At 42.9% G+C, this 12,566-nt stretch overlaps 1 protein-coding gene across 3 annotated transcripts in view; it reads right to left on the bottom strand.

Annotated features, from left to right (window-relative positions):
* Nucleotides 1–12,566, bottom strand: part of VMP1 (vacuole membrane protein 1) — a 59,787-nt gene that overhangs the window by 29,299 nt on the left and 17,922 nt on the right. For all 3 annotated transcript variants that reach the window (XM_031591529.2, XM_031591528.2, XM_031591527.2), the window contains 2 exons: nucleotides 7,451–7,618; nucleotides 2,875–3,006 (listed from right to left, as the gene is read on the bottom strand). In XM_031591529.2, coding sequence (XP_031447389.1) covers nucleotides 2,875–3,006; nucleotides 7,451–7,618 — 300 coding nt within the window. The remainder of the gene's footprint in view (nucleotides 1–2,874; nucleotides 3,007–7,450; nucleotides 7,619–12,566) is intronic.

Here is a 12,566-nt window from a genome sequence, read left to right as displayed (position 1 = left end):
CTCTGAGCTCCATGTGCACCAGAAACCTCTGCCAGCTTATGGCATTCAGCACAAGAAAACACAAGAGCACTTCACAATCAGCAACCATTAATCAGGAGAAAAGGAAAAGCCCTGCACTCGGGTGTGTGGCCACGAGGCTGCACAGAGCTCTGCTCACACTGTATGATTAGCAATGTGCTGCCCCAGCACTAAGCAGCAGATTCACTTCCCCTAATTGAGAGGTTGGTTTGAACGCAGTGCTGGAGATGCCCCACTGCCACAGGAGAGCTCTGCTAAAAATGACCACTGCTCTGGAGTTTGACTGGAAGAGAGTTCAGAGCAACTGAACACCATTTGAAACATGTATAATTCTAAAACACTAAGCAGTAACAAATCAGAGCAAGTTGCTCTGCTCCTATAGCACGCTGGGCTCTGCATTGTGTGCAGCTCTGAGAAACAAGAGCCCTGCCTGTAAACCACACTCCTTCTCTGGGGCAAAGCCACTCAATTTCAACAAGAGCAGCTACAAGGCAGGAGAAGCTCTGGAGCTCGGTGTGTGCAAACAGGACTGGTTCTACAGCATGCACAGATGCTTGGAAAGGAGAAGTGAGTGTGCTTTAAAATGAGGGGCTTTTCCGAAGTACAGCAATGGGGAAAGTATGAGGCAGACTCACATCATCTGCAGGATAATGGGTTTTCTCAAAACCCAGCTCAAGGAGAAAGGTCACTTGGATTTACAATTGACACAGTATCACCCAACAGACTCTTTAAAGTAAAGTAAATAATATTTCACTCCATGCAGTTTTGAATGGAGGACTAAAAGGAATGAACAGTGTAAAATTTTAAGCTCCCTTTTTTTTTTTGGTGGTTGTTTTTTAAGCTGCCAAACTAGCAGGAACATTCCCCCCTCAAAGATCAGTCAGGCTGGATGTTCAATTCATGGTCTATTCTCACTATAGAAGATCCTCATCTGGTTCTCAAAATTACCATTGTTTCTTGAGAAACAGCAGCAAGCAGCTCTAAACAAAACACACGCAGGCAGAACGTCAAGCTGTTTGGCTGTGCCTTGTAGGCATTCTCTACTCAGCAGAAGTAGAGGGGGAGGCTATTCTTCCAACACACCCGATTTCATGCCCTTCAATGAGGCAGGCTGAAGTGAGACCTTTATGCTGAGAGAAGGCTTCTGTCACTTGACGTCAAACAGCCTCCATGGTGTGACACACTTGTCACACTCCCTGCTTTCACGGGCGTAAAACCTAAACCTGGAGAACGGCACAAGCTGATGCAGGTAATAAAGACTGTTATTGAGCTATTTAAAAATAGGCTTTATAACTGGTCACGGAGTTGCAATTACAGAACAAATAGTGATAAGCTACGCTAACAATTGGGATTTACTCAAGGTCATAGGAATAGGCAGGCCTGCCTCCCACAGACATCTAGCAAAAACACGATCGATGCCAAAAACCAAAAGGAAGTCATGTTATTAAGTGGAAAAAACTGAACTGTCAGTTTTATAAGTGTAATACAATTTAATCAGACTGTCAAAGCCTCATGTTAAGAGAATTTTATAGAAACCAAACCACAAGTGTAGTTCAAAAAGATTTTTTTTTTCTGGCTATCCATCCACAAAACATGTTTCAATCCCAACTCAATTGTCAAGAAAATAAAATCAAAAATACTGTTAAGTAACAGCACCGTTTTCCTTAATGAATGACACAACGCCATCCGTTCCCTCAGAGCAGTCCGTACAGCCAGCCACGTTTTGGCCTGTCCTGATAAAACACTCTCTAGCAAAAATGTTCTGCCCAAGAATCTCACTGTGCATTCTGGAAACGGCTCTGGCTGCTCCCAGAGCTTTATGTGCATATAATTTGCTGGGACAGTTTCAGTAAACACAGATAGCAGCTCAGCTCTCAAGTCATGCATTTGACTGTTGGTGTTTTTTCTTTAAATGGGACGTGCTTTTTATACAGCTGGGGATTACTTTGCCAAGCAAAGACTGACAGCACAACAAAGACCAAAGCAGTTTTTTTTCCCCCCTTCCACTACATCTTCAAAGAAACAGAAGAATTTACTGGTGAAATAGCAGGAAAACCCTATGGAACTTTTTAGCAGGGGGAGGCTCTCATAAAACACAGGGTTCACTGTTAGCAGTTCTAGATTGCACTCAGTATTTCCAAAAGCTTCATCCACTATCGAGGAGGGGGGAAGAGAAGCATTTATTTATATCAAGAAAGTTCCCTAGCAGAACAGTGAATGGCTGTGGATGGCTTCTGAAGAAGATGAAAGCTCCTGTCCTGAATGCAGAATTGTAACATCTGACTGACGTACAGCATCAGTTGCAAACTATGTTATCACATAAATGGTATTTAATCTTTCAAGAGAACAAATTACGAGATCAACAACATAAAGGGATTCAGAGCAGTTTCACTGCATTTTTCACATCAGGAAAAATATGTTTCCTCTGACTGATGAGGCTGTCAGCAGCCAAGGTCATGTGGGGAGGGATGAGCTGACTGACAGTCACCTGGCCCAGGGAGGTTTTAAATACAGCTTTTCCATAACCATGGTTGTTACAGCCTCTCCTCTGTCACCAACTTGTTAGTTTGCTTTCTCTCTACCCATACTGTGCTGCCTTTGGAACTGTAAATAAATGCAATATTTGTAGCAAATGCTTTGGCTGCATTACCACACGTGCTTTAACAAGCTCAATTCTCAATCTCTTACCCCCAGAAGTATCTCTACCCGATGGAGAATCTCCCTCCACCCCTGGGAAGTCCCTTGTGTACTTGCACCAACTGATCTTTGGCCTATTCCCATTTCATTGCAATGATTATTTACTCCCATCTAGTAGTTCTGTGTTTTATTAATTCTGTTGTTTTGCACTGTTCTTACTTGTGCAGTCTCTGCATGTTCCAGCATCTCCTCAAATTCCTGGTACTCTTCATCATCAGGTTCAGCACCAGAGAGTCGGGCCGCCCTCGCCATAAAGTACGGAGGCAGCTCTCCGATGGCTGTGCCAGCACCCTGGGAAAAGAATAATCCAGATTTATTTCTGTTCTCAAATGAGAAATGCAATATGCACAGACAATTCAAAACGTTAGAAGCCAGAGACGTGTGCCATGTTATAACTGCAGAGCTGTGGAAAGCAATTCCTTCGAGTAGCTTGCTTTCATCCACCAGGACAGCTTTTTCCTGACGTTGAATATAAAGCCATCAGCTTTGAGATCCCATTTTCCCATGTTAGGGAAATGCAGCTTTTCTCAATGCAGAGTACCACACTGCAAGGTGACAGCTGTGAGCCCTGCCTGCCCTGGGGCCAGCAGTGTGCTGCTGTGGGGTGCTGCAGCCCATCCCCATCCCACATTCTGACCCAGCCCGGCCATCTCGCCTCCTGCACGGAGCCAGGCACACTTGCCAGCACGTGACAGCTCCTGCACAGCCTGCAGAATGATCTGGGAACTCCTCCCCTGTGCTGTCATGCAGTTTCCTTACGGTTCACAAAGTCATGAGACCTCGTGCAAGTGTTTTTAGAAAACAGGGTCAAGTTTTACTACAGCTATGATCAAGGAAAATAAGGTTAAACAAAGCTCGATCTGCAGATTTCTCTCTCCTTAAGATGGAATAAAGAAAGCCAAGAGAACCAAAGATGAAAGCACGGTTCCTTTTCTCACCACAGGAAAATTATATTTGTTTTCTCAAGACATCAAATGACTCATTTCAGTCTTGAGGGTAAATACAACTTTAGCTTAACCAAAGAAAAAGAGTAGAAAAGAGAGACGACCGAGACTGAACATATGGATAAACAGAGGCTAATGAAACAGGAACTTGGATTAAACTCAGAATAGTTTAAATATAGGACAGGTAACACACAATAGTCGGGCAGCACACTGGAAAAGTGCTAAAACTGAGCTGCACGCAGATGGCTTTTCTTTCTTAGGGTCAGGAGTAACAAATGCTTTTCTATCCCTTTGAAGCTATGTCAAAGCCTTTCAACTTCCTTTGTTCCCACTCTATATGCAGCTGCATGTGAGGGAGAATTCCAGCTGCTGTGGGTACTCCAAACCAACAGGTTGTGGCTTTCCATCCCACTGTTCCCTGCAATTACCCCAGCTGCTAAGGTCTCCCTTTAAGCACAACATCACACGTTTATGCCTCATCTTCCACAGCAGAAAAACTCAAACGGGTGCAACAAGCTGAACTTGATTCATCTGCCTGCTGCTGGCACAGGGGGGAGATCAGCCTGCACACAGTAGCAAGGATGGTTCAGAAAAATTCACTTGAGGTTATGTTCTCAGGGTGATGCAAGAACAAAAAGTCACATTGCTCCTCCAGGCTCTGCCAATTCGCCTTGGCTTTGTTCTGCTAGCTGAGGAAGAGGTTTGCATGCGTGTACTGGACGTGAACTTTCATTAAAGTGGATCAGTCACATGCCCATTACAAAACATCTCCGAGTTGCAGCAATATCATATGATTTCAGGACTACCAAAGATAGGTTCCCTAAGTATGTTTAAGGAAAAAAAAAATAAAGCAAGCAATTAAGGATACAACCCAGTAACTATTTAACTGCTTTCTGTAACATTAGCTCTCTGTTTAACACTGAATGCAAGTTCTGCTAGCCGCAAATTGGAAAAGCAAATAGATGCTGAGCAAAATTCTTTTACACAGTATATTCAGAAAAGGAAATGGGGAAATGACTCCACTAGAAAGAGTTGTTCAAACTGATTTTGTCCCAGTCAGGACACAGGCTGCCTGTTCTGCTAATCCCCAGCAATTAAATGTTTTTATTCTTTCCTCTCCTTTCTTGTAAAAAAAAAGAAAAAAAAAGAAAGAAAAAAGAAGAAAAAAAGAAAGCTGCAGCACATTAAAAATGTAGGGCACTATTGAATTCCTTGTCCCCGTGGGATAGCAGGCTGTGAAAACTGGCATACACCTAGCAGATTGTTTTGGGGAGTCTTTCTGCAGGCCAGGACTGGTGGAGCCAATTTTTATAGTGATTTTTAAAACCATCATTTCCATTTCACCTAATAATTCCTTAGATACGGTGGTATTTAATTCCAGCAACACTCATTATCAACAGAAATGAGAATCACTGACGTGCAGGGGAGCAGTAATGATTTTAATCTCTGGAAAAAGCTGTACCTGGTTTAGGTTGGCTGGAACAAATGCTGATGTTTTTGTGATCTGAACCCAATCCCTTCTGCAATCCCTGCACTCAGGCCTTGCAGGATGCTCAGCCTGGGCAGCTTTACAGGCAGAGCTCTGCAGAATGCCCCGGTGGGACCGTCCTGCTTTCAACATTTTACATGAAATCTTATATTCTTACCCCTCTCCTGTCTCCTTCCAAACAATCAGGGAGATCAGCCAGCTCTCACTCTGCAGCCTTTCGACAGCGTTTCACTTTACAAGGCTGAAGGAAAGAAGCTGGCAGTGCTATTGCACCTCTTCCTCACAGAGCTCCATGTGCTGTGCAAGGAGCACATCTGCACACATCCAATCACTGCTTTGCTTTTGCATTTATCCACTGATACATTCAGATTTGACATCCAATTGGAAGTTCCCACTTCCATTAAAAAAAAAAAAAAAGAGTTCAATCAATGAAATTCAATGAGGAATTACACTGACTATTTCCCATTTCACTTCCAAGCTGAAAATGAATTCAAATCAAGAATTTTTAGTAAGGTTCTGAGTTGTAAAAGCTCATCTTGCTTTGTTTTCTGGAGGCTGCTGTTACTTTCCATTTCAGTGGGATCTGGTTTAGATACAACAGAACCCAGAGTAAGTTTCTTCAACAGCTTCCATAAAACATGAACTGGAATTAGGACAAAAGAAACACACTGGAAGAAGCAGCAGCAGTCGCCAACGTGATCTGGCTTACAGGAAATTAGCAAGCGATGTTTATGTATTCATGAAACATTCCAAGAAAGCATAACATTACACCAGACACCACTGAGAGACAGGGATGCTCCTGAGGGAAAAGTGAGTGGAGACAGAGGTCAGCAGAAAGGTGGTGGTCAGGGAACTCCAAAGTGAGAAGGGAAGGAGGGGAGGGGGATGGTTTGCTCCAACGCCTTTCTCCTTTCCACAGCCTGAACCAAGAAATGCTGCTCTCACAAAAGACTGGAGGTACTGCTTGTTCTCCTCTGAAGGACACAAGCTTTCAATGCTTGCAGTGCCATTAATTCATTTCTGAGCTTAATTCTCATCATTGTTCAATTATTCTAGATGCTGAAGATTAAGCAATGCGTGTTTACCCTTAGTTGCGTTTGTATTTTGCAACCCTAGAAACACGATTATAAATGCCATTTTTGTCTGCATTAAACAAACTCGAGCAGAGGCAGAGCAGCAGCAAAAAAAAGAGAAAAAAAGCTTATATTTATGGTCTTATAAGTACTTGTACCTCCAGCCACTCATCAAGCATTCAGGGAAATCTGTCCTCCTGTTAGAAAGACTGAAAATTAAGATATACTTTGCTTCTCGAGAGGGCTCCAAGTCCACTTTTTCCATTACTAAAATCACAATGGAATTTGTACATTGCTCCACATGAACACTGTGAGCTGTACATTACTTTGTCTGACATGACTTGGGTCCATGATGTGCACAGCCTGAACCTCATTCCTGCAGGCAGTGGAGCTGCTGATCATTTCAAAAGCTGTGGCGACCAAAGTTGCTTTAAGATACCTTTTCATACCAAGAGGAGGTATTTGGGAACTTGAGGACAGACAGCAAATGCTATTTGTTTTCAGGATTTCCTCTCTGTACATTTGAATTTGACATTTAATTTAAGAATTAAACGGTCACTCAGAAGAGGAATCCAGCAGCAAAGTGAATTGGCATACAGTTCTCAGCAGACACATCTGTGTAAACTGGGATTTAAAGTCACCTATCCAGAATGAAACAGACACCGACTGATCAAAGTCATCCAAAAAGCAAACTATACAAAAACTGTAGAGGGAATAAAAGAAACAGAAAGGAAGTTCCAACGACAGCATTTCCTGATTCATTTAGAAGCCAACCTGCTTTTCCTGTTTGAAGTGAAGAGTTTGCCCTGATGGAAACAGGCAGTGAAAAGGAAATAATATACAAAAACACTTAACATAGCACTGTATTTAATCTGATTCATTGATGGAAGCCAGAATAAACACCTCAGCTGTAGTATCAGGGCCTGAATCCTCTATAAGGATATCTGCAACTTCCCTGAAGATATCAATTCCAATCTTTTGAAGTTTAATGCTTAACTGCATGCAGTGTAACACTGCAGTTCATAAGTCAGTCCTTCCAGAACTTCAAGATTAATACTACAGGGGATCAGTAGTACACAGCCAGTGCAGAGAAGGTTGATCAGGAAAGCAGCTCTTTGTACCACAGATGTAAGAGCAGCAGCGTTAAGCCATCATCATTTGGCTCAAGTAAGCAATTGCTGAGTGTTGCTGAACGAGAAATCAGGTGTGTAGATTAAAGCAAGCCTTACCCACATGCAGGCCTCCAGCCTGACTTTTGAGATGATCGCCCACAGAGAGATGGATCCGCCGCTCACCTCCTCATCAGGGCAGATGATCTGATCCGGGTACGGAGGCTCAGGAAAATTAACAGAGTTACATTCATAGGCAGCAAGAGTAACTGATGCTATGTGTGGACCCTGGAAAAACATAATTTCAAATGCATTTCATGTGAGTTGTAATAAAGATTAAAAGAAAAAAACCTGCATTTACCCATTTGTCTCTGATGCAAAGAACGTAGGCTAAAACTTATTCTCACTTAGGCCATTAATGATTTAAATAACACAGAATTTTTCTAAAACCACCTCAAGTGCCACCTGAACTATTAATACTTTTTCAAAAAATTCTTCCTTATCAAATAAAAATGTTAAGGAGTCTTTCAGTTTCTGCCATGGCATTGGACAGCACGACAGTGCTGCCAAGGCAAAGAAAGAATCCTTACTTCTTAAAACAGGAACATTTTCAAAACTTTTAAATGGTCTCATTAAGACATTTAAAGCCAGCAGCTTTATTGGAGCAGGTGTTCTCCCTACTCTTGTTTTTAGAGGATGAAAGCATTTAAATCCTATGTTAAGTTTTTTTTTGAACAAGAGCCTATCACATCTTCCACTGGAGCTTCACAACTTTTAGAACTTTCTCCAAAGATCTGTGGCTTTAACTCGTGCCTTGTTTCTGCATGTACCAGAAAGTGACCTCACTGCTGTTTGCTAAAAGTAGCCTGAAATGTAAATCAAAACTGTGGTGTTATTTAAATGCCATATAAATGGATTTCTCCTGCTTTCCACCTTAAACTGAAGGATTTCTGGGGCAAACCACCAAAAACGAACATCAGTGTTGACTGAAGAATTCAACTGCTTCAACCTTAAAGAACTGCTGTTATTTTAATAGACAAGAAGTCAAGAGACAATCCTACAGCTACATTCCATACTCCGAACCCAGCATTAGGTGGTGTAGAAGAGAAACCCTTTAAATGAGGTCTATTAGACCAATAAGGGAGCCTAATACCTCCCAAAGCCAGATTTCTTGTAAAATAATGAGGAAAGGAGAAAGTATGATAGAACCCAACACTGCTATTTCCCCTTTTGAGGCTCCCAAAGCTCATTTTGAAATGCAGCACCTGAGGTATGGGAATCTTACAGTCTTCATTTGCACATGAAAGGGTGAGATGCTGCAGCCTAGCACTAAAGGTGAAGCCTCAGTGCCTTTCCTAGACTTAGGGCAGGTGATTTTAGTTGGGTTCACTCATGCCAGCATTTCAGGCCTCAAGGAAGAGAGCAGAACACCTAGACAGCCACATCCACACAGCAACTTATTTCATGGCAATGAGATACAAATTCTGAAGTTCACTGAAGTAAAATAAGAAAGAAGAGATCCAGAACTTGATACACAAGTAGTGATTTCAATATGGAAGGAAGAACGAACAAGTGACTTGTAAGATGTACCAGAGACACTGTGAGAAGTCACACTGACAATGGACTCCTTTTTGCTAACAGCTGCAAGATCCCCCCCCATCCCAGCAATTTCAGACCTAAACAAATAGTGCATTTCTGTTTTACTCATGGAGGACAGGGGCAAAGATTGAAACTCTCCTCAAATCACAAAGTACATTCATGGCAAACCTGGTAACTTTCCTCCACCATGTTCTAAAGCTCACAGAATTGAGTTAAACCCCCTGCTTCCCCTCCCCAGTCTGACAGCCAACCTGGGACGGAGAAAGATCTCTTAAGCCATCTTCCTTAACTCACGGGTTTTACCTGCAGAAATTGGCAGTGGAAGTCTCTTGAACATGAAATTTGCATGGAGGAAATCCCCACGCACTTGAGTTTAAATGACCATTTCCTATGTTCCCTTGAGATTAAGCACAAGCTTGCTGCCGAGGCAGGGCGATACGGTGTGTGAATCAAGAAGTATGATTTTCGGTTCCACAAAATTTGGCAGGTCAACCACACTACGGTGCAGCTACAGCCAGCTGTGATGGCAGGCTGTTACTTTCAGTTTTACAGTAGTAAAATATCATCCGTGCTGTAACGAAGCTCCCCCATCCTCTTTGCAAGCTTTCACTCAGAACACTGCCAGCGTTTCTTCTCAAACTGCACACTGTGGTGTAAAGAAAGCTCTGTGCTCCCAAGAGGATGCAAAGACAAAATGCCTTCTCTGGGAGCTCCTTGCCATGAGCTGCTTCTCCCAATGGGGTTACCATCCTCAGAATGGCCCAGCAGTCCCAAAGCATCACCTCCTGTTAAGAGCTCAACCAACAGATATCTGCAAAAGGAAACATCTACCAGTGGGAAAAAAAAGAAAGGCATTTGCAAAGCTGCTGTAAATGGCCAACGAGCCACCTGAAGACTACACCAATTGAACACAATTCTTCTGCTGCAATGTGAACAATTCTATAATGGAAAGAAGTCGGAGTTATGGAACCCACTGAAACCACATTTTAACTGGAATAAGAAATAAAGCATAAACAGTTCATTTACAGCGACGAAGCGTGGGGTCTTAGAATTCAGGCAGAGCCAAAGGACAGCAGAACAATCCCGTGTCCTTGCAGTGCAGCCCAGCTGTCCTGCTAGTCAAAGGGCCAGCAGCTTGCAGCTCGGCATCCTCACGCATCACCCCCCACATCTGCTTTTGTTCAAGTGCTGCTTTGAGAGCTCACACAGAGCACAACACTTCCACAGAGCCCGGTTACCAAGCACCTCCCAAAACAATGGCTGGCTGACCAGGGCCGTGGCTGCAGGGGGGGGTCTGCATGTTGCAGAACAGGCACCATTTTGCTTTGTAGGCAGCAGTAGGGCTGTTTTAACTCTGCTTTAAGAGGATGGGGAGCTGACTCCAGGTGCCACCTTTGGGAAATCCCAGGAAATAGGCACTCAGCTGCACACTTTGTGCTTCTTCAAGTCAGAAGGACTCATTTTCACACTGTTTTTTAACCCTCTCTCCAAGCAATCCTTTCCCACCTTCTCCCCCTCTGCACATACTTTGAGGTTTACCTCTTTCAATGCTTTAGGAAAACCTCAAAGACATCTCCTCTGCAACTCTACCTTTAAAAATAGCTCCATAAAACTACTTCAAACCCTCATACCAGACAACAAACACTTAAACCAGCCGACTCAGTAGACGTGCTGCTTGCCAAACCAGGAACAGTCACAGAAATTCAAGGCATGTAAGATCCTGAACACAACTGTCTTTTCCTCACCCTCTTCCAATGAAGTTTTTTTTTTTTCCTCATTGCAGGAGGCACAAGGGCCAACGCAGGAGAAATTGAGAAACGTTCTGCTGACTCGAGCTAGAAGCATTTGCTTGCCACTGCTGACGACCAGCAGGAGCCTGTGGTCAGGCTGGAATGCAATTTGTTAGAAATATCTGTGCCATTTAAAATCAAACAGGACAAGAGCTGGTCACCAAGAGCAACTCAACATAAATCTATGCTTTAGTAATAGTAATCTGGGGAACGGGTGGAAATCCCTATTTGCACGACTCTTAGAGAAGGCAACCTTGAACTCCTGAACTCACAGCCTTCAGAGAATTTGGAAGTTTAGTGACTGAAGTCACCCCAGTTAGAATAGATGCTGCTAATCCTTAGAAACAAGTTATTTCAAAATTGTTATGGAATGTCTAGAAAGTAGTCTTTAAAAAAAAAAAAATCTATAAATCACACTTGGAAATTCACCTCTGCAAGGCCAGATCTCTAAAAACACACTGATGTTCATTTTATTTACAACAGAGAAGTCTTTACCAGGAGGAGAGGGGACTGCATATCCAATTAAGAGTGAATCACATTTTCATGTTATTAATCACCGTGCATCCAGACTGTGAATAAAACCATAGCTGCAAACAACTGCATCTCAAAGGCAGTCCTCTCACGTGTCCCTGCACACAACAGCCATCCTGCTCGAGTGCTGCAAGCACAAGAATAGCATCTAATTTTAACCTTTTGTATTCGGAGAAGACATAATTTTAGACTCATTCTAATTTAGAAATATTAGAAAAGCGATACGTCTGCCAGCAAGAAAAATATTACCATGAACTCATTGCTGAACTTAATGCACCAAAAATCTGCTTTTCTTCATGGATATGGAGCTTTTCATACCAGCCTCAAGACTCAGCCCTTCCACAGTGGGGGGAAACATGTCATTCTATATTTGATTAAGAAAAATCAGAAAAGCAAAAGCTTGCTTCTCATGGGAAACATCCTGCAAGCGTTGCCTCAGGCTGCGACTCATCTCATACTTATCTATGAAGTCACTACACCTCTCCAGAAAGCAACATCATCTTACAGCACCTTTTTATCTCCAGGAGCAGCGAACAGCTGCCCACAAAGCAAACTGCTCTGTGATTACAGGAGGAAAACTGGGTCCAGAGGTGGTCAGTAAATATGTTGATCCAGTCTGTCTGTGTGATGAGATCAAAACGTCTCGTGATTTAATGTGTTGTCTGGTATGCAGCATAGGACATAGAAAGGGTCTCAGAATGAAGAAGTATCCCATACCTACAGCATCTGGTGACACAAGTATCATCAGGCAGCCAGGGCTCTAGCACACCATCATGGCATTTCAAGCACTGTATTCACTTTACAATCACATGTCTGTTAGCAAGTTTCCATTCCCACTTCAGTCAAGCTTCGCCCCACGGTGCAGAGCTGATGGAAATTCCAAATGATGAGCCACAAGCTCTGAATATGACTGAACATGAACCACCAAGGGAGGAGGCACGTGGTTCTACGGAATGCAGAATGGGGCCATGTTGCTACTTTGAGGAGTAGCAAGAAAAGCAGACGCTTCGTAAAGCTATGCCCATGCTGCTTTCTATAGGAGCAGTCACACAGACCCACGTCAGGAAAAGGCACAACTGGAAGAATCCAAGTTCATACTCTGGTGCTGACAGAAGACAAAAATAATCTGTCAACATTTTTTCCTCGCCCTTCCTTAGTCAGCTACTTATTATTACTAAGGAATAAATCACAGCATCTACTCAAATTGACACTAGCAGTGATGATTGGCTTTAATGCCTCCAATTAAAGATTGCCTTGCACTGTTATCATTATTTCCAGCCTGCTCAAGGAAGCGGGGATGAGAAAAGCATAAAGTT

The sequence above is a fragment of the Phasianus colchicus genome, chromosome 21, assembly GCF_987193195.1.
Source record: "Phasianus colchicus chromosome 21, bPhaCol1.hap1.1, whole genome shotgun sequence".
NCBI lineage: Eukaryota > Metazoa > Chordata > Aves > Galliformes > Phasianidae > Phasianus > Phasianus colchicus.
The sequence above is the reverse complement of the archived record's forward strand: the minus strand, read 5'-3'. Positions and strand labels throughout refer to the sequence as shown.